Raw genomic sequence first — 24,920 nt, 5'->3', positions numbered from 1 at the left:
TTCTACCCTCAGAGTTCAATGTGCAGCAGTGAACTCTTCACCGCCCTTTTGTAGCTAACCACCCATTTAAAGCTCAACTTGTCAGACAGGACTTTCTGCATGAGCAGAGATAGAGGCTCGTGGTGTGATTTACCGCTGCAAACCAAGATAAGCTGCACTGTCACCAAAAAAAAAAAAAAAAAAAGATAACTAGCTTAATAAGCATTGCTGTTCTGTTGCTTATTTATATATAAGACTTAATGCACAGGAAGATGATGTCTGCATGCCAGATGAATAGCTCGAAGTTCCAACACACTTTCCCTCTTCAAGATTGGGAACTCCTGGGTTTTACAGTGTTCCCAGGGCATTTCCCACTGCAGGTGGGGGCCATCCTGCTATCAGTTAATGAAGCAATTACTCTCTCTTTACATATTTGCTTCTAATAAATACCACGGATTTAATTACAAAGGCATCTTGTGAAATGAGGGAGATGCAGTAAGATTCTGGTAACTTTTCAGTTCTCAAAATATGAATGGAGAGTGGGAACACGCTTCAGCTACATTTTATAGACGTTTGAGACTGATAGTTGAAGAGGTATGTCACATGTAGAATTGGTCCTGGAGAACGTAAATCCATGTTCATATGAGATTTAGCAAGGCAGCTACAAACTACACCACCTATACTGGTGAAATGATGCAGAATTACATGATACAACAGCACCTCTTCAGCACTGTAGGTCTTGAGTCATAGCAGATGTTCAAGGAAGGAATGAATATTTGCAGGTCCTGTAAAGACAGTGCCATAGCTAAAGTACTTTTGCTGTCTTTGGTGAGCTGTAATGATTACCAAAGTACTTGATGAACAACACTTAGCATGTCTAAAAGACTGAAAGTCTTTAAACAAGAGAAGACTTCTCCTGCAAAGAGATGCTCTGTGAATTTATATTACTTTCCATATGACAGAAAAAAATTCAGTATGGAAATGAAAAATCTAAGCCCATCTCAGCAGTCTAAGATCAGTTAAAAAAACAGGAATCAACTTGAATCTGGACTGTGATGTCAACTTAAAATGGCTATGGTGGCAATTGGCTCTGCTTTCTTTACTTCCTCCCTTTGCATATTTGTACACATCGTTGAGATGCCCCCTGAGCCTTCTCTTCTCCAGGCTAAACAGTCCCAGTTTCAGCCTCTCCTCAGATGAGAGATGCTCCAGTCCCTTAGCTATCTTTATGGCCCTTTGCTAGACACACTAGCAAATAGTGTGTCTTCATACTAGGAAGCACAGAACTGGATACAGCACTCCATGGGCAGCTGCACCAGTGCTGAATAAAAGGGAAGGATCACCTCCCTCAACCTGCTGGCAATGCTTCGTCTAATGCAGCCCAGGATGCAATTAGCCTTCTTTGCTGCAAGGGCACTCTGATGGCTCATGGTCAACTTGGTGCCCACCAGGACCCCCACGTCCCTTTCTGCAAAGATGCTTTCCAGATGGCTGGCCTCCAGCACATATTGGTGTATGGGGTTGTTTCTCCCCAGGTGCAGAACTTTGCACTTGCCCTCACTGAACTGTGTGAAGTTCCTGTCAGTCCATTTCTCCAGCCTGCTGAGGTCCCTCTGGGTAGCAGCATGATGCTTTGGCATATCAACCACTCCTCCCAGTTTTGTGTCATCAGCAAACCTGCTGAGGGTGCACTCTGCCTCATCATCCAGATCAGTAATGAAGATGTTGAGCAGGATTGGACTCAGTATTGATACGTGGGGTACACCTCTGTTTACTGGCCTTCAACTACATTTTGCACCACTGATCATCACCCTCTAGGCCCAGCTGTTCAGCCAGTTTTCAAACCACTTCACTGTCTGCTCATCCAGCCCATAGTTGACCAGCTTCTTTGTGAGGATCTTATGGGCGGCAGTGCCAAAAGCCTTACCAAAGTCTAGGCAGACAATATCCACTGTTCTCTCTTCATCTCCCAAGCCAGAGTCATTTCATCATAGGTTATATGGGTTGGTTGAGCATGACTTCCCCTTTGTGAATCCATGCTGGCTACTCCCAATCACCTTGTCTTTCATGGACCGGGGAATAGCTTTCCAAGATTAGTTGATCCATCACCTTCTTGGGGACTGAGGTAAAGTTGACCAGCCTTTAGTTCCCTGGGTCCTCCCTTCTTGCCCTTTTTGAAGGTAGGAGTGATCTAAGGGTGATGCCATTCATCTTGTGCATTAGCTATGGTGCCCAACAATACTCATTTAAACCATAGCCTTTTAAGCTACTACACTTCTGTAAGGCATGCAGCTGTTACATGCAGAAGATTTACACAAGCAGAGAGAAAGAAATTGGGCTTAATTCCTTCATTCTAACAGTCTCCAAAATTTTAAAACAGTGCCAGATTCACCTTGCTGAAAGTTCAGGACTGGCTACTTCTGTTCATGCAACTGTTGCTGCAGAGTCCTCCTGTGCTATGAGAATTCTTGTCTCTCAAGAACAACAGGATAAAGCAGATAGTACTTCATCCATAAATATTACATAACTTGCTGATTTATTCGTTTCACGAGCTAATAAATGTTTCATGAAATTTTCCTTCTTTCAAAAAAAAAAAAAAAGGGAAAAAAGAAGCCATACTAAAACAAAAAACCCCATTACCAATTCAGCAAACTCAGAAAGTCAACATCTATGAACATTTATGACTGTCTCCTCCTGCACCCATTCTGGTCCCGGCCTCTCTTCCCTTTAAAGGTTTCTAAAATCAAACCATTTTTTTTTTGCACTAAAAGAAAAACACCTTTGTAAAGAGGTTTTCTGAAACTCCCTTAGTTTTCAAAACATGAAGACGAGGCTGATGTTTTCTTTAGTCACTAACACAGCATTTGAAACTTTTACAAGTATTTTATAAAAAAGAAAATCACACTGGATATCTCCCTGAAAGATATGCTTTTGTTGACAATTTGAAAGAATAGTAGGAAGGTAAGAAAGGCTGTCCAGTTTCAGATGATGCATGAAATCTGGTGATGTAACAGTTGCCTCTGATCTAAAAATGATGGCTACACAAGTCTAGCTATCCTTAGTATCTCTGGAGATTCAGCTTGTAAAAAAACTTCTAATGCAGTGTATCAGAATTATCCTGACTTCAAGGAAAAAGCTGCAAATGGGCTCTGCATTCTACTTCTGAAACAAAAAGCTCAGTAAAGCCCACAGGTCCATTCATACATCTGAGTCTCCAGACTTCCTCTTTCCTAGAGGCTCTAGATTGTTCTGAGATAAAAATAAAGGTCACTTTTTTTGGCATATTGAATACAGAGACAGGTAAAACACTGCCAAAAGTGATGGCAAGAAACTACCTCATCCTATCAACCAATATGGATGGACTAGACAACCTCGGAAAACTATCCCAGTAGTAGTTCCTAAGTTAGAGTTGTACTGAAAATCATTAAAATGCCTATGTCATCATATTGTTCAGCTACAATCTCCAGTCTACAAATAAGCAGAAAAATAAACACAGAAAAATACTTAAACTGCATCAGTCAAATGCAGATAAGACATATTATCTGGTTGACTACAACTTTCCCTATTTACATTTTACAAATTAGCAATTATATGTTCAAATGCTGCTTCTTAGATATAAGATAATAAATACTATGATGGCTTTCTACCACCAGCAGGGAAAGATTTGTTAACTGATACTATCTTTATCTTTTACTAAAGTTTTCCAAACTTGCTTTCGTGGACAACAGACATGAGGAATCTAGTTACTGTTGACTGAGGCATCTTAGGATCTAATGAAATATTCATTGGTTTCACACTATTGATATTTTTGAAAAATCCAAGAGAAAGTTTGTGCATATATTAGCTTACTAGAAATATTTGAAATTTTTGCTCTAGAAGATCTAAACATAAGAATTTGGCATGCATTGGACAGCCAGCTAATCACATTTAAACTACCTGGCACTGGCTAATAATACCTCAAAAAACTGCATAATTTCCATTCACTTCAATAGCTATATCTGCTTCCTTGGCATTAGTTTCATGCATATCCAAGTAGAAAAGTTACACGTTCTCCATTTTTAAAGGGCCTTCAAATCTGAGGTACTTTACACCAGTCAGCCAACAACACAGTTCACTTAAAATTCAGAATAAATGCGATGAAAATCTGGCATATAAATGCCTCTCTGATCTGATCATTCCGGGAAGATACAATGCACTGTTTCCCATCCCACCTGAGCCAAAAAGCTATGTCAGTTTTGAATTAGTTTTCTCTTCTTTTATTATTATTATCAGAAGGTTGCTTTCAGCCCAGGCAATTTTTGTCCTTTATCTTTCCTTCTTTTCATATCTCTGACTTCTTCACAGTAAGTTTCCCTGCCAAGCAGTGTTAAAGTACCAGATTAGTTACCTTTGTAAATAAATTGTGTCAGGACTAGAAGCAACAACCTTGAATTTGCAGAAGACACCAAATAATCACAATCACTCATGCCTAAGCATGCTCCAAGGATGTAAGCAGGCTTTTAAAAGACTCTCCTTCCAGACTATTTCTTCTTGCTGAGAGCGCTCCTGTAGCACAGGGAACCAGATGTGAGAGCACAGACAATGTCTGGCATCTGGCTTAAATGTTTTCCCACTAGTTGCTGGCAGCAAGTAGATTGATTTAGAAAGCCTAGAAAAAGGGAATGGAGAAAAAAGGATAAAATCTGAACGGGCATCAGGAAACCAAAAGAGCCACCAAGGGACAGAAGATCAGTATGGAGCTTTGCCAGCAGGGAAGCAAAATGAGTAAAAGATAAGGCTTCCAGCCCCGCTCCTCATACAAGGTGAAGTGCCAGGGAGAAGTTGTTGAAAGAAGAGAGCACCAACAGGAGCTGAAGGGAAGAAACAATAGGCATCAGGAGGAAGGACTACATGGAGGGCTAAAGCAGACAGGACATAACAATGGACCACGGATGGAGTGCAAGAGTGTAGTTGTAAGGAACAGGAGTATGAGGAACATCTTGGGGAATCCAACAGGAGAAGAATGCTTTCTCATCTCCAGAACATATTCTTTGGACCTAGAATTGACCCTAACATATCAGCCTCTCAACATGCCTTTGTAGCCAAACATACCCAGGCAAAGCAAATGGTAAAAATGAATCCTGGCGCTGGTTTGGGTTTTTTTATTCATCAGTGATTCTTGGTATTTTGCTACTACCAGTTGTTCTACTGAGTTGAGTAACAGACTGCATTATGTTCCTGAAGGTCCAAACCCAACTGATGATCCAGTCTCTTTGTGGTTTTTAAGAAGGAAAATGTGTATTAGGAAACCTAAAAAATGGTTCTGAAGTCAAGTAATTAAGCTGTTTGTGCTATACAAGTCTTATGAGAATTCTTTTCACACAAAGATTATCTACCTTTTCTGATTATTAATCTCTCTTGACATTAGCTTCTTTTTGGCCACCTGCTCCTATCATTCTCCACTCATGTCAAATATCTCCTTAATTTCTCATATATTTTTCTCTACCATGTCATCTTATTTGTCCTTCAGCTCTGTGCTTACATTGTATCAATTTCTACTTTCTCAGTTATTCCTGTCTCCTGTTTCTCTTGAACGTGCTGCCAAGCTTCCCATTTTAAATTAATCTTGAATTCCCCTTTAGACTTTGCCAGAAATGACTCAGTCCCCTTTAGACTGTATTTGCCTCACAAAAAAGTTAAACAGAGATGAAATTACATATTGTTTCACACTATGTGCACTCACTATACACACAGTCTCCCTCCTCCCATTGGTGTGATGTAACAGATTACAGTGCAAAAAGTCAGTCTAGAAAAAAATAATTTAAAAATCATATAGCTGTTACACCTTCAAAAACACATCCTTTACACAATGTCAGATGCAAAATACATTTCATTATATTGTACCTGAAAGTGAGTAAAATAGTGTTTTACGGCTTTTCAATGGATGAACTGGCCTGTTTTCACAGATTTACAGACATTTATCTTATCTATAGTTAAAATATATATTAGGACCAAGTTCTGACAGAAAATTAGTTGGCAAACAAAAGCCACGAGTAATGAATTAGTAAGCACTGAATCTTCACAGTTGCATAAATTCTGCAAGGCACTTGAAAAACCAGACATTTATTTTGAAAATGGTAAGATAAATACCCTAAACTCCTGAAGCATCATTTTTAGATCCTAGGGCCAGAAATAAGACAAAAATTTTCTTTTTTTTTTTTTTTGCCATACAAAAAAATCAAAAAGGCTCAACAGAGCAACCATTTGATCTTCTGTACAAAATAAAGTCTAATTACCAAGCCATCTTTCTGTTTCTGTCAATAAGTAGTATTTAAGTGAAACATTTCTTCCAGAGATATCTGGACTGAGTCATATACAATATACTGATTATTCACGTGTCCAGGAAGCAAAACTATCAGTCCTCTATACTTTGGTGATTTTTCTATGTTTCTGTTTTACACATCCTTTTAAGAACCTGATTACGTTTACAGCATATCAGTGACCCTTTATTAATGACTTAAACAGAAATAAATTCCTCCTCGTATTCAAAACTCCTATTTATAAATCCAAATGCTCATAGGTCTTTTGCCACCGGATTTCATACCAAAAGCTCAAACTGAGCTGCTTGCCTTTTGTGAGTTCCACATAGCCTTGAAGCCACAACTACTCAAAACATATTCCCTTGTTCTGTTCCCATGCTGGTCTGACCAACATGGGTTGTTGGTCTGTCTTATAACTTACAGCCTGCATCTGCACCTTTGGCAACATTAAAATGGACTTAATCTATACAGGCCACGTTGAGCAATTGATTAAATTTCTCCAGAGTTTACTTACCATTTCAACATGAACAAATCTACAGTCAGCTATAAATTCTTACGAGAATACTTTTATTGTCAAGTTACTACTATACTGATGATCTCTTATTTTCCATTAAATGAATTTCTGGGATGCGGAGGAGGAGCAACATCACACTAACTGGCTCATAGATACCTAGGTCACCTTAAATGACCTTTCCTGAACATGGACATAGTTGTGCTCTTTTGGTTTAGGCACTTCTCTGCAATTTTATATTTTGAATTTAAAAAATAAATGTTAAAAGGCTAGAGAGCTTCTTGGTAATTTTTTTAAAGACTTGTCAGCTGATTATCCAATTCACATATGGTAATACAGTACTACTGCAGACAGCTTAGCATCCTCCTGATTCCTAATTGACTAGAGTTCACCATCTTTATCATGTGATAGGTGAACACATTATTAGAGGCAATATGACTTTTGCTAGTGTTTTTGCTAGTTTTTAGTGGTTTTGCTTAGCATTTTTTGTAGCATTTGTGGCATTTATTTCATTTTTCTCTCACAGTACATGTTCTTGTCTAAACAATATTTTAATATTCAAACTCCTTTTTAAGAGGGAAGCATAATAGTTAGCACTGAATGAAAACAAGTTCCAAAAGGCAAAACCAGCCAAAGATGCCTGCTTTTAAGGTCCTATCGTGTCCAGAGTTGTATTTTTGTTTTCTTTTAAAGTGAAAAAGAATCCTACTGGAATAACTGTCTTTTCAGTTGATGAAAAAGGCGGCCACACTTTCTCTCTGGATCAGATCAAGCATGAAAAGCCTCAGTGCAGACGCTAACGTAGGAGGAAAGGACAAAGGAAAACTCAGTGGGTAGAAATTGGTGTGTTACTTTGCCAACAGTAATGCCAATAAATGAATGTCTGGAAAAGTTAACAGGTAAGAGATACTGTGCTTGCTGTCACTGGTGCCTGTCAGCATCAATATGACTGTTACACTACTGAAGAGGGAGCCAAAAACTAATAGACATGGTCATCAGGAGATACATGGCATGTAAGCAGTTACAAAGATCTACTCTTTCTTAGCTTTTATGGCCCTCTACAGGAACATGATCAAGGAGTAAGTTTTAAGAGCGGCTATTACTACATAATGATGTTATTTTCTATTGCTAAAACAGCTTATCCTTTATTTCAACCAATTTAAAGCATGTTATACCAACAGGCAAACGTATTCCTAATCAGACTTAGAGGAAACAAAATTATAATGAAGTCAGTTTTGCCCTCCTTCCTTTTCTGGTGCCATGTGGTACCAAGATGCAGCAATAAATTGGGTTAAGTGTCATTGCGAGTCAAGAAAACGTTTAGTACAAGCCTGGTAAACAGAAATTGCACAAGGATTACAATCTGCACTGCAGCGAGCAGTGGCAATGCCCAATATGTGACAATGCTTTAAAACTCAAGAAAAAAAGATTTTTTTTTCAGGCCGTGCCCTGTTAAAGACCAGTGAGCTGTTATGACCATTTGTGAATAAGCACCTCATCTCCTGGCAACAAACTGAAATCTCATCTTTATTGGACAGGACATACACAATGCTGTTATCTCTTCTGAGATTTTAAACATTTGAAAACTTAATTTAGATAAACTCCTTCATAGGTACAATCAAGACTTCTGTGAAAACAGTTCACAAAGTATATTGTCTTGCTTACTGAAGAACTATACGTTACGTATTTAGGTCAGTTATTGGGGATATCCACTGGCATATGTAACAATTTTACTAAGGAGTCTTCCTGAACAGAAGAGATGCTGCCTGTCAGTTTTCTGGAAAGGATTAGTTTGATTATCTGTTAATAGAGTATCAAGTACTTAACAGCTCTTGCTCTCTATTTTAAATGACAGATTTCAGGCTGGATTTATCCATGCGAATTATATTATCATCTTGCCCAGAAAGATATGTCATTTTGATGGTGTTTATAAAGATGAGAGAGACAATCATGTAAAGGAACTGCTTTAAATCTAAGGCTGGCAAAGGTAAACAGAGTAAATCATTAGTCTTTTTTTTTATATTGCAAATATCATAAATAACTTTGTTCAACAAAAATAGAACAATAAGCTACGTTTTTTATTGTATTAATAAATCATCAGCAGACAAGAACACTTTGTCATAATGGTGTAAGTGTCCTCCTGTCACTATTACACAACAGCCATTAGAATAATATTCACTTTGTTTTCCTTACTTGACATGGTTTCTCAAGCACAGCCATGTACTCTGCCAACAACTGACCCTCTATCCATCTCTGGGCTTCTATATCATTCCACACATTATTGCTAGCAGGAATGTTTTATTTACCATTACCAGTCACACTGGGACCAGGGCGGGGGGGGAGTTTTAGTGATCTGTGAAGCTGCACTTCATGGGGAAAAAAAAAAAAACCCACAACAAAAAAAATCCCAAACAAACCAACCCCAAACCCCCCCCAAAAAACAAGCAGTCAATAGGTACCTTGTGCGCTCTCTCCACAGACAAATGCTCTTCACACCAGATAAGATGCTTAGTAACTCTAAAGGCAAGATGGGGTTACTCCTGCACACCTTACAAATCTCTTTATGGACTGCTAGCAAATGAGCTCCAGGCAAAGCATATAAGTATCATTTACTAATCCTAATTCTCAGTCACTTGGCTTTCTTTACAACTCAGAACATACTCAAGAACTGGAAACAACACCCAAATCCTGCTGCAAACAGCTGCAGCTGAACTTTTGTGGGGAGGAACCCAGAAGCCATGGGCTCAATGTTTGGTTTTATTACAGACTTTCTGTAAGATGCCAGTCAAGATAGTTAAATCTGAATTTTCAGAGACCACTGCTAGCTACAGCATTCTTTTTTCTAGTTCTTCCTTCAGGAAATGTGCTGAATTTTCAGAGGCTTTAAGGATTCTAATTTCTAAGTGATGGCCATAGGCTCTCAGAGAGCTAATTGCTGAGGAAAGGTACCGTCATACTTTTGTTCACTGAAGCACTCCAAAATCCAGTGAATATCCCCAGTACTTTATCCACAAGTCTATCCACTACTCAATTACTGATGTCTGAATTTAGCATGATAACATGTGCTCTCACAAGGAGGCTGTAAACTTTCACGAATGAATAATTACAGGGCGCATGCCCAGTACAATTTTGCAGAAGAGATTAAGAATAGAAGGTTCATCCTGGGTGGGTATAAAGATAGGTGTTAGACACACCTGCCAAGGATCCTGCACAGAAGGTATGAGTGATGACTAGCTCTTCCCCTGTGGTCTGACCTCCAGTTGGGCCTGCATTTCATGCATTTGCAGGCAGAACAGTACTTCCTAAGCACTGTGACCTACTGACCATCTCAGATGTGGAACACAGAAGTGGCTGTAGCACTGTACTACAGTCAGGACACGCATTTCTTTGGGGGAAGTCCATACTCAAAAAAATCACCTCAGAAGATGTATTCTAATGCCTGTGATACAATTAAAACACCCACAGAAGCAGCATAATCAAAACAAGAAATTACTTCTTGAGGATCAGAAGAAAAACAGACTTATCCACTGAAACAAAAGCATGTAAATAAAGCCCTCATCACCTTTTGTAGTTAATGTTTGGCATAATCTTAATTGTGTCTTTCTGTATAGATGTCACGTTTAAAATCATTCACATAAAAATTTCAGTTATATACGTTCTCAACTGCCCTGAGTTATTCAGGCTGAAAGAATCAAGCTTCCCAGAGACAAAACTCAGAAAGACAGGGAAAACCCACACATTTAAAGGATCCATCTTAATTTGGATAAAATCTAGGTACCTGAAAGAAAGTCTACAGTGAAACAAAAGAAATCCATGTAACACCATGTTCCTCTGAATCTCTTAGTCTGGGTTAACTACATCTCTTCAGCCTCCTGACAGTGGTCTGCATTTTGCACCCTGCCTTCTCCTACCTGAAGCCACGGATGCTTCAGCAAGCTCCTAGATATGCTTGCTCCAGTTACTTTCTCTGCACGTTACGAAGATTTTGTTTCCTGCTCACAGTATATGCAGGATCTCGCTCAACTCCTCACACACACACGAGAGAGGAGAAAATAAAGCATGCTGGGAACACACAGGGGAAGCACCAAAAGGGTTAACCAAGGCTGAAAGTTTCTCAAGGTACTACAAATAGAAGTAAGATTTATTAGTGAAAGTCTAATATCAAAGGACTTCAAAGGACTTCATCTTCGAATTCACACAGCCATGGGAAGGAGGAAGCTGCTATTTGAAGTTCACTGACATCCCCCCTCCCCAAGTGACACCAAGCCCCGGAAGGCATTCATGAGCAATGAGGACTTGCCACCATGGTGAGCCACAGATGTCACAGACAAAGCTGGGGCTGTAGCTATGGGGAAGGGGTAGACTTGACATGTAGAAGGCAGGAGACCCCTTCCTCAGTTCAGGAGAAACAGATAACTCTGTAATGATCAATGGATGGGGCTCATTTCTGCTTGGCTATGTAACAAGGAAGTATGCTGAGTCACTCTGGAAAGAAACTTTCTTGAAGCAAGGAATGAGTAAGAAGGGGTCCCACAGCATGGACAATAGCTGGAAGATGGCAGCACTGCTTCTTCCCCTCCCACTGCTCTTGTTTCTTCTGCAAATCAGACTCAAAGTTACCCCAGAGATGGAGTCCTGGTCCCTTCTCACTGGGCACACTTCCTGAAAAGCAGTCATAGCCAACCCTGCTAGTTCCAGTCTTATCAGACATTCACCTTTTCAGCCTTATGTCGTCTTCCTTCCTTTTTCAGTGAAGACAATGGTGATGGCAAGAGCTTCATCATTAGAATTTCCTCAGAGTGAAAGGGCAACTGCAACTTCTTTGAGAACTCCAGACTCTAGGATTATTAACCCTCAGGGGAGATGTCACAGTATCCAGAGACAGTGGACATGCTGGATTTGTAAAAAAATCAGTATTTTGAACACACGGCAATCAACCACGGTATCTTCTTTATTTGTGAAAACATAGCAACACTGTCCTTTATTTTGCTTATCTTTTATTGCTCCTATGATCATTTAGTGTGTTTAATTACAGGATTATTCTGCACATATGCACCACTTGGGATCTACAGCTGTCTCTCTTTCCTTGAAGTCCCATTTGGAGAGCAGAAGTTTCATTTACAGTGTCTTCACAAAGGCTTGGAAGGGAAGAAACTGCTCCTAGCAGGGTTCAGCATCTTCACTGCTGTTTTCTGGATGGTTTTCAGAAATGAGGAACAAGAGGCCTGGATCCTGCAAGATGCTCTAGGAATTTCCATCTGCGTTTATGAGCCCAAAGAACTTCACATAGTCAGTATGAAGAACTGCAGCTTGCTTCTGCTGGCATTAGTGGTCTATGATGTCTTCCTTGTATTTATCATTCCTTCACTGACCAGGTGTGGGGACAGCATAATGGAAATTACAGCTCTTGGACCATTTGATTCAGCACACCATGAGAAAATCCCATTTCTACTGAAGATGCCAGTATAGTACCCTACATCAGCTTCTGACAGACCTTTTACTATTCTAGGCCTTGAGGACATTGTAATTTCTGGTCTCCTGGTAGCCTGTTCTCAGAGATTTGACATTCAGGCACACTCATCCTGGATCTATTTTATAACTTCTACTGCAGCTTATAGCTGTGGTCTGTTGACAAGCTTTATTGTTTGAGTATTAATGCAGAGAGATCAGCCAGCTCTTTTCCACTTGGTGCCAGTCATTCTTCTGCTTGCCTGGATGTTGCTTTTTTGTGCCAGGAGTTGAGAACATCTTGGACAGGCAGTGATTTTACAAAGCAGCCCCTCCTGTCCTCCCTCAGAAATCAGTACCAGCTACCCCAAGGCCCAAAAAGACCCAGATCCATAAGTATGACTGAGAAGTGGAAGAACATATAATCATATACCCAATAAAGACTAGTTAGATAATTTGTGTTAAAAAAAAGAATTTATCAATACCAACATACATAGTGAAGAGAAAGACTCATGTTACCCAGAGAAAAAGCAAGCACCAAACATGACTGATCTTGAACAAAATTTTGAATCAGCAAACTGAATAGACACCATGGGAGACGAAAAAATTCCACGGCCACATCCTGAGAAACCAGCTATACAGTATGGCTGATTTCCAGGTAACAGAGGAACCTCCCTGAAAAGAGACTTTAAAAGATTGTATGAACATACAGCTCCAATCTAATAATAAAAGCATAACTTCTAATAGCATCCTTTTTTGTGAAATGCAAGTGCTTTATCTTGTTCTGATCTCTGTGTATACATGATACTGTTTCATTAAGCATTTCTATCCTGATGCTATTACATAACAATAGAGTGATATCAAAATATTATATTTGATTAGTGTTGGATAAGATGACCGTAAAGAACACAAAACATTCTTATACAGTAAGTCTAGGGAATTAACTTAGAAGAAACATAAAGGAACATACTATTCTAGGGAAAATGCTAAACAATGCCTTGATAGGTATCATTGAAAACTATAAAACACATTGATTCATAAATAAAGACAAGAATGATATTTGTGTCAGGATGATGCAATGAGAGAAAATAAATAGTTGAGTCTTAATGCAGCCCTCCCCCCCAAATGTTGATTTGTTTTGTTTTGCATTGGGGGGTGTGTGTGTGTGTAATTTTGGCGTTTTTTTTGGTTTGTTTGTTTGGGGTGGGTTTTTTCTTTTTGAATTCACATAAGGCTGCTTTTCATCCTAAGATGTCATACTCAATGTTTACTACAAAGTAGGCATACAGAACATTTAATATAACAGAAATAAGTAGAAATTATCAACTATATCAGTTGCCCCCCCGCCTCCCCCCAGCATAATGAAGACCACGTCTAGTTCCTATAGAAGTTAAAGGATTGTGCAGAGATTACTGAGAAAGTTTGGCTCAATTTAGGTAAGTTACTATCTATTTTACCTCCAGTATGTAAATTTGGCCTGTTAACGCCATTTGACAGATGGAAAAGAGGAAGTATAGTGGTGCCTGTGAACTCAGAAGGTAGAAAACTTGTAGTTCACACCTTAACTACAACATCATGCTTCCTTTTTGATCAAAATACAAAATGTGAAAATTGTATCCATTCTGTCACAACCTGAGATAGAGAAAAGGAGTGCCTAGTTCTCACAGCATGGCTCCCAGCCACTTTCTACTAAGCAACTCTCCTAAATCCTGTAATTCCAAAAATATTTAATTAGTAGCTGCTGATTGTGTATGGGCACAATGAATTTTGCACTTCCTATTTAGAGATTTGGTACTTAAAGATTATGCCTATTAACGTACAGCTTAATAAGGAATAATGTTTAGTGAAATAAAAACTTTGCATAGGTTGCTCAGTGGAAACTGAGAAGAAACCTCTGGCATACAGCAAATACAAGAGCACCTGCCTGGACATACAACACTCCTGGGAGATGTCACACTTTTTTCTTCTGCTTTTCATCAAGTCTCTTTTTCTTTCTTTAGTTTGACAGTATGATTTTAAAAAGAAATTCCAATATGCATTATACCCCACTTGCACCAGGGACCCCAGTACTGTGTCCAGCTCTGGGGACCCCAGTACAAGACAGACATGTACCTGCATGAGCAAGTACAGAGGAGGGTCACAAAAATGATCAGAAGGCTGGAACACCTCTCCTATGAAGACAGGCTGAGAGAGTTGGGGTGTCCAGCCTGAAGAAGAGAAGGCTCCAGGGAGACCTTATAGCAGCCCTTCAATATACAAAGAGGACTCATAAGACAGAGAGAGACTTTTTACCAGGGCATGTAGTGACAGAAGAGGAGGCAACAGTTTTAAACTGAAAGAGGGTAGGTTTAGACTGGATATAAGGAAGAAATTTTTTATAATGACGGTGGTGAGGCACTGGAACAGGTTGACCAGAGAAGTTGTGGATGTCCCATTATTGGAAGCGTTCAAATCAGATCAGATGGGACTTTGAGCAACCTGATCTATTGAAAGATGTCCTTGCCCATGGTAGGGGGTTGGACTAGATGATCTTTAAAGATCCCTTCCAACTCAAACAATTCTATGATTCTATATTCCACTATTTTAGCATATAGTCATTATATATTTCAAGAATGTACTTTGGAGAAAAAGCCACAGGCTCAAAAAGTCAAAAAAACCCCCAAGAATCTCAGAAGCAATGACAGATTGGGACCTCATTCCTATGTGGAAAAATAACCACCAAACAACAATTTATTGCGCAGAGGATTCAAACGAGGGCCTCCCAGATGGCAGACCTACCATCCCTGCCACCAGATAAACCTCAGTGTTGTTTCAACTTGAGAAGACTGAAAGGGAACACATGGGCAAGATTTTCCACTGTGTCGAGTTTCACAGGCATATCTTGATTTTCTATTCAGAAGGAATTCTGACATTGAAAAATGGAGAAAGATGGTGATTTTCCCCAAATCGGGAGAGCCGTCTGTTAGAGAAACAATTTTGTCTCTTTACATCAACAGAAAGGTATGGGGAGGCAACACAACCAAGACATTCAGCTGGAGGGACGTGAAAACACATCCTCCTCAAACTTTAGCTTTGTGTGCTCATCACTCAAGGAAGTCCAGCAGAAGTTTCCACATGTAATAGGTTGAGGAGTTAAAAAATTCACAAGGTCATGTTTCACAAAGAAAGGCCTGTGAATCAACACTGGACAGGAAAAGCCAACAGCATTTTAAGTCAACTTGGCAGTTGCTAAAAATGGCAGCTTTTTTTGGGCTGTAAAGGAGATATTTCATTACTCCCGCAACTACTGCAGTGAGCAAGAGGGAACTGTTACTGAAGAAAGGGATAGCAATACACACAATCTTAATATGAATGGTTTAAAATTTCACCATCAACTGTAACCAGCATTATTAAAACCATTATCACAGTCATGCCACTAGTCAAGCTAAATAATTTTTTAAAATTAGCACGTTTCTAATAAAAGCAGTCAACAGGACAATTTTATCTAAATTAACAGCCAGGTGTATTTAAAAAACTATGATCAACATCTAGCATTATGACTCAATCAGATAAAATCCTATCAAGCACAATTACTCTCTCCACACAAAAGGGCAAAAGCATACAGATAAACCATGCTGACTATAAATTCTCCAAATGTGGCCTCAAAGATGACTGAACTTCCACAGCCGATGCTGAGTCTTGGACACTTTCTTTTATGGTTGTTACCATAGCATCTTTAACAGCACTAAGTGATAGGAGTCAAAATAAAATAAAAATTATTTTTATAACTTTTACCAAACAACAGTAACTTGCATTGCTGACCTAAGCAGAATTTATATAAATTAAAAGGGGAAAGACAGAATTAATTACTTCCAAGCAGCCCATTCCTTGTATTGATCCTATTTTTCAATACATCAAACAAGACATGAAAAAGTATGGAATTTAGTATGATAACCTTTTAAACCAGTACCCAGCAACAGGCTTAGGGAAGTAGAGGCTTGGAGGAAGGGAGATGGGGATTGGAATATCAAGATATGGGAAGGGAATATGAGCCACTAAATGATAGCTTGAAGAACAAAGGAAGGATCTACCAGTAGACAGACTCCCTTAGAGGCATAAGCCCATATGCACATTCACTACCTGATCAGACAAAATATCCAAACACTTGAGATCAGCCACTGCTAAGACAGGCAAGCCTAAAAAGTGTCTCCTCATATAACTGAATGCAGTAGAAAAAAAAAAAAAAAGAAATTAAGCATGCCCCAATCCTGAGCCAAATAATACTTTCTCTTCTTTGGAACAGAAGAGAGAAGATCAGATTGGAAATCACTTCTCAGAACAAACTTGTTTCCAACTCCAAGGAGTTATCAGAGGTAGATGTCTCTCTCCTGGGCTCAATTACTGAACAGCCTCAAGTTCCCTTGCTTGACTTATCCACGCTGACAAACCGCAGAGAAACCATCCAACTTGACAAATGAAGTAGTCAATCAGGTACGAGAAGCAGTCCTACTATTTTAAAAGAAATGCAGCCCGAACACTATTTTTCTAGGAGTAGTTCTTTTGGAAAATAAAGATAATACATATGAACACTTGACAGGAGTAATCTTCTACCACAAGATACAACAAGTTTAAAGTCCATTGGAGAGACCGATGCCATAAAAATACTTCTAAAAACAAAAGAGTCAGCCCAGTGGCCAAAATTTAGGAAACACAGAGGGTAAAAGCTTTCTAAGAAGGAAAGAAATAAAATGTGTTGATAAAAACCTCTTTAAAAAAGGAGCTTGTTCTGACTCTACTGAACAGAAGCAACTAAAAGGAAAATACTCAGCTTTACAAATACATGCAAAGCATGTGTTTTGGCAGTGTTCAGCTGCACCCATCTGTATAATGGGACAAAAAAAATTCTTGTTAAGTGTGGTGGGTTGACCCTGTCTGAGGGCCAGGTGCCCACCAGAGCTGATCTATCACTCCCCTCTTTCATTAGACAGGGGAGAAAAAGTACAACGAAAAAAACTTACGGGTCAAGATAAGGACAGGGAGAGATCATTCTCTAATTATCATCACGAGCAAAACAGACCGAACTTAGAGAGGGAATTCATCTTATTTATTACCAAACAAAACAGAGTAGAGGAATGAGAAATAAAACCAACTCTTAAAACACCTCCCCCCACCCGTCCCATCTTCCTGGGCTCAACTTCACTCCCGACTTCAAACCTCCGCCCCCCGCCTCAGCAGCACAGGGGGATGGGGAATGGGGGTTACGGTCAGTCCATCACGCGGTGTTTGTGCTACTTCTTCATCCTCAGGGGGAGGACTCATCGTTCCCCTGCTCCAGCGTGGGGTCCCCCTCACAGGAGACAGTCCTTCATGAACTTCTCCAACATGAGTCCTTCCCATGGGCTACAGTCCTTCATGAACTGCTCCAGCGTGGGTCTCTTCCATGGGGTGCAGACCTTCAGGAGCAAACTGCTCCAGCATGGGTCCCCCATGGGGTCACAAGTCCTGTCAGCAAACCTGGTCCAGCATGGGCTCCTCTCTCCACGGGGCCACAGGTCCTGCCAGGAGCTTGCTCCAGCACGGGCTTCCCACAGGGCCACAGCCTCCTCCAGGTGTCTCCACCTGCTCCAGCATGGGGTCCTCCACGGGCTGCAGGTGGAATCGCTACACCCCCTCATCCTTCCTCCATGGGCTGCAGGTGGACAGCCTGCCTCACCATGGTCTTCACCACAGGCTGCAGGGGAATCTTGCTCCAGCGCCTGGAACACCTCCTCCCCTTCCTTCTGCACTGACCTTGGTGTCTGCAGATGTTCTCACATCTTCTCACTCCTCTCTCTGGCTGCAAAAAGCGCCCTCTAACTGTTTTTTCTCTTTCTTAAATATGTTATCACAGAGGTGCTGATTGGCTCGGCCTTGGCCAGCGGCGGGTCCGTCTTGGAGCTGGCTGGCATTGGCTCTGTCAGACACAGGGGAAGCTTCTAGCAGCTTCTCACAGAAGCCACCCCTGTAGCCCCCCCGCTACCAAAACCTTGCCACGCAAAACCAACACATTAAGGTACTTGTGCACAGGTGTGGTATTGATCTATACAAGCAATCCAGCTACCGAGTGATCTTTGATCTTTCTCTGAGGTTTTTCATCATGACAGTAGACGACTCCAAGGAGCAGGCTCCAGTTTAAGTTATCCAGAGACAGGATCAATATTCCTAGCTGAAAAGATGTGGGACTGTTCTCCTCAACACTTGAAGGCTTCAGTGATCAGGTAGTACTTAATGTGATCTCAGGTCCAAGCTCAAAAATACAGATTTCTGGACAGGAAGCATCCTTCAACATGCTGCTGAGGTCACCTGCACTACAGTAGGAGCTACTATGACTACTACTAACGCTCCAGCTTAGCTACTTTAGCTACTCCTTGGCACAAGTCGAAAAACACACACAGCTCAGACTGCTCTCCATGAAACTTCTTTGCTACAGAAATAAAAACACAAGCAAGGAAAACTGCTTATGTTTTACAGCAGAAGAAATCTTCTGTCCTGGGGGCCTTCAAAAGAAAACTGGTAGGTTAATATTGCTGACCTACATGAAATTCAGAAGCTGCCTCAAGTTAATATTTGAGTTGACCAACTCAGTGATTTTTAATGCTTCTTCTCTTAGGACAACAGTGTAAACTAACAGCTTGAATTTCACCAGTACTCCAAGACAAGGGATAGCTGCTACAAAGGCTGTCTTCCTGAAGAGGTGCCACAGCAAACAATGCAAAAGGCTGACTGGGAACACTGGGGAATAGGATCATTCCCTCAGGGTAAAATCCTTACTGAGCTGTGAGAAAACTGATGGAAGACCTAAGTCTGACAGATTCTGGAAGCAGAAAAAGGCTCACTGTCACAAATCTTCAGTTGTTACAAAGGAAAGAGAGGGGCAAAATTCTGTACTTCACCTTTCCTTCGGGCCTCCTGTTACAGACCACATAAATCAGTGCAGCAGCTGAACCCTCTGCAGGAGGAGGGCTTGGAGAACATGGACAATAAAGAAGGTGAAGCAGTAGCACTTGATCAAAAACAAACTAGCAATTTCTTTCAAGATATACACTGGTTTTGTGCTTTGCCATTAAGCTCTTCCAAAGAGGAGACACTTCTACAAAAGAAAATTTACAGATCCCAGGGTGATGCCAAAGACCTAAAAAGTCAACAAATATGAGGTTTCTCCTAGTTATTTTTTGGGCTGTGGGCTTAAAATCCCTGATAAAACTTATTGATATGTATGTGGTAATCCCCTAAACAAAGGGGGAAGATATATATGAACACCAGAAAGGCCATTAAAAAAAAGGATAAAAGCAAACAAATCAAAGACATAGGCATAGATCAAAAGACAGCTAGCTGATAAGACATGAAAAGAGCTATGACAAACTGTACGGTGGGTCAGGCTCCAGCCTTATTAAAGTATGTGAAGTAAGAGGTCACAGCAATGTTACTGCTAGACCAAAGAAGTCCATAGTTGCAAGTGTTTGGGTATATGCGTCCTTTCAATCTAAGCATGCCTTTTGTTAAGCGCTCAGAAGTATAAGTCTGATTTTTTTTTTTTAATAGAAGTTTCAGAAGTGGGATGAAATTGGCTTGGTATTTGTCTGTTTATCACTGAGAAAATGGTAAGAAGATTGTGTAGTGCTTTTGTGAAGCAAACCCACAGCCTTGTAGGACGAGTGGCAAAACTATTATTTCTACCTTCATGATGTTACAGAATATCAAAACAAGTTATTGTTGGCATGAGAAGCTAGTGACTTGACATTTCAGGCTGATGTTTACTTGAATGGTTATCTTTGGAAACATCTTGATAAAAGCAGTACTTCAAAGCTCTAACAAAGGGTCTTAAATTGACTGAGACCTGCACAGAAACAAGCTGTAAAGATTCCATACTCTTAAGAATTTGGTTACTTTGTACAACTTACCGCTGTAAAATTAGTTTGCAAACTACTGATAAACCAACATTCTAGAAAATTTTTCATATACAACATTTGCTAGAAGACATTAAATTGCACAGGCACCTTCCAATCTCCTTACCTCTTGTCCTGAAAGGTAATACGCTGCTAGAAGACCGCCAATGAAGCGAATATTGACCTCAAAAACAGACACTTCAGAATTCTAGAACAGGAAGAAAGAGTCAGTAATTAACCAACTCCCTAATCAAAGAAGAAGAAAAAATAATCATCCAGGCAGAGGCAAGTACATATCCTAAACCAATATGCATGCAAGGGTTTGTACTGTTTCAGTATTTAGATCCGTACTGAAATTCCTGTGCACATCTTCATGACACCAACTGGTAATTCTAGTTACAGCTTCAACTGATTTTTACAAAAAAATAATTTTTTTTTTTCTCCTGTTCTCTAATCATATTTATCACCACAAAGTGCAATTAAATTTGTTTGGGGATGGTGGGAAAGAAGGCAAGGACTGCACATTTCCATAATTCAGCATCTTTTCTCTTACATTTAAGTATAATACCAAACCTTCTGGGTTTACACTATAAAGTAGAATAATAATTAGAGAACTCCTGTAATGTGCTTTCTTAACCTGAACTACCAATGTGCAATCTCAAGTTCAGAGTTCCATTTTAACACAGTGTCTGTCTAGGAATAGCCTTTATGTATTTAATGTTACAACAAGAAGTACTGCAAGACCACTGAGAAACTCAAGAGAATGAATCATTTTGCTGTCTTCCTCAATATTAATATCCTTGGGCTAAATTCACCAGTATGTTTTGACTCATTTAACTCATTGAACTTTAAGAACTAGCTAGTTTTAACATCTTTCTGCCTCCCTCTGTGCCCCATTCACTCCTTTGCCTGCATATACTCCACCTGTCTCCCCCATAAACTTTTCTTCATTCAACCCATTAGACATGTAGTTTTATTAAAAGATTTTGAGGCAAGGGAGCCTTTCCTTTTATCCAGAAAAGTCACTAGAATGTACGCTGTACAAGTTGACCCACCACTCGGCACGCAGTTGAAGTGGTATATATAGGTATATCTCTCCTTTCACACTATTTCTATGGCACCTGTGGTTGTATCATGCATTTCACTTGTATCCAAAATAAATGCATTTTGCACATACTACTTATTTCAAAAAGATTGTATGAATACTTTGACAATTTCCTCAAATATCACTGATGATTAAAAGTCTACAGTTTGAAATACTCCCAATTATAGGTTTTTAATACAAGATGTATTTTTATTCACATACATGTGATGCAAGAGAAACATCAACAATGCAGTGTCTGATTCCACTTAATACCTATTGAAGTCATACACAAGCAATGGTATAGTGTAGAGTTAAACCAGTGATTTCCCCAGTAAAAGAATCTAAGAGGAACCAATTTATGTATTTATTTATAAACTTCAAACCATCTAAGGAAATTAATCAAGTCTAGTGTATATATAAGACAACTCATTAACCTTCAGAAATGTTTTTCGATACATAGGAAGCTGTAATTGAACCTCAGTGGGTCATGTAAATTTTTTCCACCTGATTCATAAATTTGCAGAATTAATCTAGATCAAGATTGCCTCAGATCAGACAAAAGTTATGGGAGTAATTCAGTTCCCTCTCACGAAGGTACCATTATGTCTATACTGTCTCTGATATATTTAGGGCTTTCAGTTTTAGGCTGAATAATTATCTGGCACTAACTGAAAAAAGAAGAGTAGTTCTTTAATGTTTGCCAGAGTGTTAATGTTTAAAACAAAAGGAAAAACCCCAAACAATTTCTGAAATGTGGGAAATAATATAAAACAACAGTAAGCATCTGCTCATTTCTGAACTGTATGCCTACTTTTCATTTTGTGCATTACTGAATGAGAAAACATTTTTGGAACCATAGGGCAAGTCTAAGAATTGAAATACAAATTTGCCGCAGAATCTGTGACAGTCCCAAAATCAGTAATAAGAACACTAATCAATAAGGATATAATAGACCCATTTCTTCCATTTAACGCTTCCAAACTCTGTGCACACAAAGAATGTCAGATGCTGTATGACCAGCTGGGAAATTCTTCTGATGGTTTGCCTACAGGTTCTGAATCTAAGTCCACTCGAGTGGCATTCACGATGTTAAAACATCTTAAGGGCATGAGAGAGGACATCATCAACATTGTATTGTTATACACCATGGTTTGGGGGAAAACTGTCTTTCACAGCTCAGTTATTTCCACCTATCAGCTAGTAAAGCCTCATTTTTCTGCAATCACTCATTTGAGGCCCTGTTGGTTCTCACTGACCACCTCCCCTTTCTTCCATTATCCAATTATAATTTGTGCTTTGAAAATACAATATACAGATGTATCTTCACTTATAATTAAAGTGTGAAAGGGTCGATTGGTTGCTTTTCACAAATAAAGTTAAAAACACAGAGAACTTCAATAAAGCTTACCTCTGAACTTCTGATACTTTGAATCATAAGGTTTTTAAATTCCAGCTGAAAGACCTCTTCCGTCCGTTCCCCCCCCCCCCCCCCCCCCCCAAGAGGAACACTGTAAAAAGGACTAGAGAACTATTAGGGCAAGCTCTACTCACCACACTGAAATCAAGATTTTTGTCAATCCACTCTTGTCCTTCTCTGAATTCATCGTGAAGCCCCATGATATAAAGAGTATCCAATGCATCTACTATGGTAGCACCCATTTGTGAGTTTCCTACACACAAAAAGAAGGATTTCTATTACAAGTGAGTATTTAATTACTTTTCTTAAACATCACAAGCATAAGAAAACAACCCAATCAGTAGCAAGACAAAGTTACTACAAAGATAAGACCACAAAGAATAATCAAAATGAGCAAGAAAGTAGTAATTACATAAGACAATCACACTTCTCTTTTAAAGCATCAGTTCCCCAGCACAGTTTGGCTTCTGGGGAGAAAAGAAGCCTAAAGATAGGAAAAAAAGCCCTCTCATCTGCTTTACTAACCTGAATGTGAACAACAGTACTTTGACACACACACACACAAAAAAAAAAAAGACATTCAGCTTCCAAAAGCTATTAGGCATTATAGGGCAGAAGTGTTAAAAAAGACACATATGCAAGATAAAGCAATCTGTATTAGCAGTAATGCCTTGCATTTCCCAATATTTTCTACTGAAATGTTCAAGGTTTTGCAATTCTGGAAGCTACCTAGTCATGGAAAACATGGACTGATGAGCAGGGATGCCCTGACTTGGCTTGACTGCAGCCCCAAGATGTTCAGGTCACTCTGCAGGGACCCACACTATGAGGTGCTAACAGATTCCTCAGTTGTCACCATTGAAAGTGGAGCATTTAACGCCAAATAAAAATCAATGGTGCTTTTACCCTAAAATGTCATTCACTTGAAACAGCAGCAATTTAAAGTCGATAAGTGACTTAGTGGTTTGTAAAAGGGAGCCGGGATGAAGAGGTGAGGCACTGACCATGATAGCCTCGACTTCCTTAGGCCAGCACAACCTAAGCCGGTGCCTTTATTAGGCAGAGGTCTTTGTTTATAGAGGAAATTACCCTGGGTTTATTTATTTTCACGGAGCATGTAAAACTTCCTACGTACTAAGAAAGTAGCTGAATGTCACTGTTCATACCGGTATTCTATAAAACAGTACAGTATGATTAGCAATTTAATGACAGTAATCTCCTAACAACTTTTTTTTTTTTTTAATGTGCTTTTCATCCATAATGGAATTTCTACAGCACAGTGTTCCTGCTTGGTTGTTTCTACTCATTCATTTCTGATTTTTACCTGTTTGGAGATATTCTTTCCCCTCAAGCATAACAACAACTGAATGAAGCCATCACCCTCATTGGATTTCTTTTACACACTCAAATGACTGATATTTACATCCAAGCTTAATTCCATTTTCAGAGATTTCTTTCCCCAAATAATAACAATTAAACACAACAGTCTCTATGACAAAGCAATCATCAATTAATTTCTTTAAAAATAGTCATGGATCTGTTTCAATTAATTTAAACTAGATATGGAAAGCCTTAAGTCAGTGGTGTTTGTTAGGAATATTCAACTGCAGATGAGGACACACAACCTTTTGCAAGATTAAAGACACATCCTTCAACAAGTTGGGTACCAGGCACATGTATAACTGTCAGGAAATGAATTCACTGTGGTGCATAAGTACTGTAGGGTTGAACACCTTCAGCCAAGTGACAAATTCCATTGCTTGTGCTGAAGTGGAGGTCGCTTTGAGCAGAGCTACAGCATGCACTTAACTTCACACCTTTTCATAAGCATAATGTGACAGTTATTTTTGAAGTGATAAATTAGGTAAGTAAACCAGATCATGACACAAGGACTAACTTCGGTATTAGCTGACAAGGTATTTCCGACGTAAAGATGGAATGTGTTATACTGCTGTGGCATTCAAAGTGATTTCTGTTCCTTTATTTAAACCACATTGATAACATTTTCAGATAGTCAAGGTGTTTGAACTAATAGGGATACATAGCCTTGGGAAATTCTGAAAACTCCTCCTGTAATAGTTTCAAAAAATGAAAACCTAACTTAAACACAGTGATAACCACGTCAATAAGTTCTCATATTCTATAATTGGCATGGGATGAGAATACATTGCATGAGGATGGACTGGTATGCCATCATACCCCCTACCCCAGGAAAAAAAAAAGTTCTGACACCATTATACTATCATCCAGTTCTCTAGATCTCGGAAGTATGTTCAAG

The 24,920-nt window shown here is 39.5% G+C and overlaps 1 protein-coding gene across 2 annotated transcripts in view; it reads right to left on the bottom strand.

The window, feature by feature from the left end:
* The window catches only part of MAN1A2 (mannosidase alpha class 1A member 2), a 153,794-nt gene that overhangs the window by 66,018 nt on the left and 62,856 nt on the right, over nt 1–24,920 (bottom strand). For both annotated transcript variants that reach the window (XM_075764119.1, XM_075764110.1), the window contains exons 4-5: nt 22,777–22,895; nt 20,269–20,349 (exon numbers count right to left, since the gene is read on the bottom strand). In XM_075764119.1, the coding sequence (XP_075620234.1) occupies nt 20,269–20,349; nt 22,777–22,895 (200 nt within the window). The remainder of the gene's footprint in view (nt 1–20,268; nt 20,350–22,776; nt 22,896–24,920) is intronic.

This window comes from Balearica regulorum, chromosome 1 (genome assembly GCF_011004875.1).
Source record: "Balearica regulorum gibbericeps isolate bBalReg1 chromosome 1, bBalReg1.pri, whole genome shotgun sequence".
Classification (NCBI taxonomy): Eukaryota; Metazoa; Chordata; class Aves; order Gruiformes; family Gruidae; genus Balearica; species Balearica regulorum.
The sequence above is the reverse complement of the archived record's forward strand: the minus strand, read 5'-3'. Positions and strand labels throughout refer to the sequence as shown.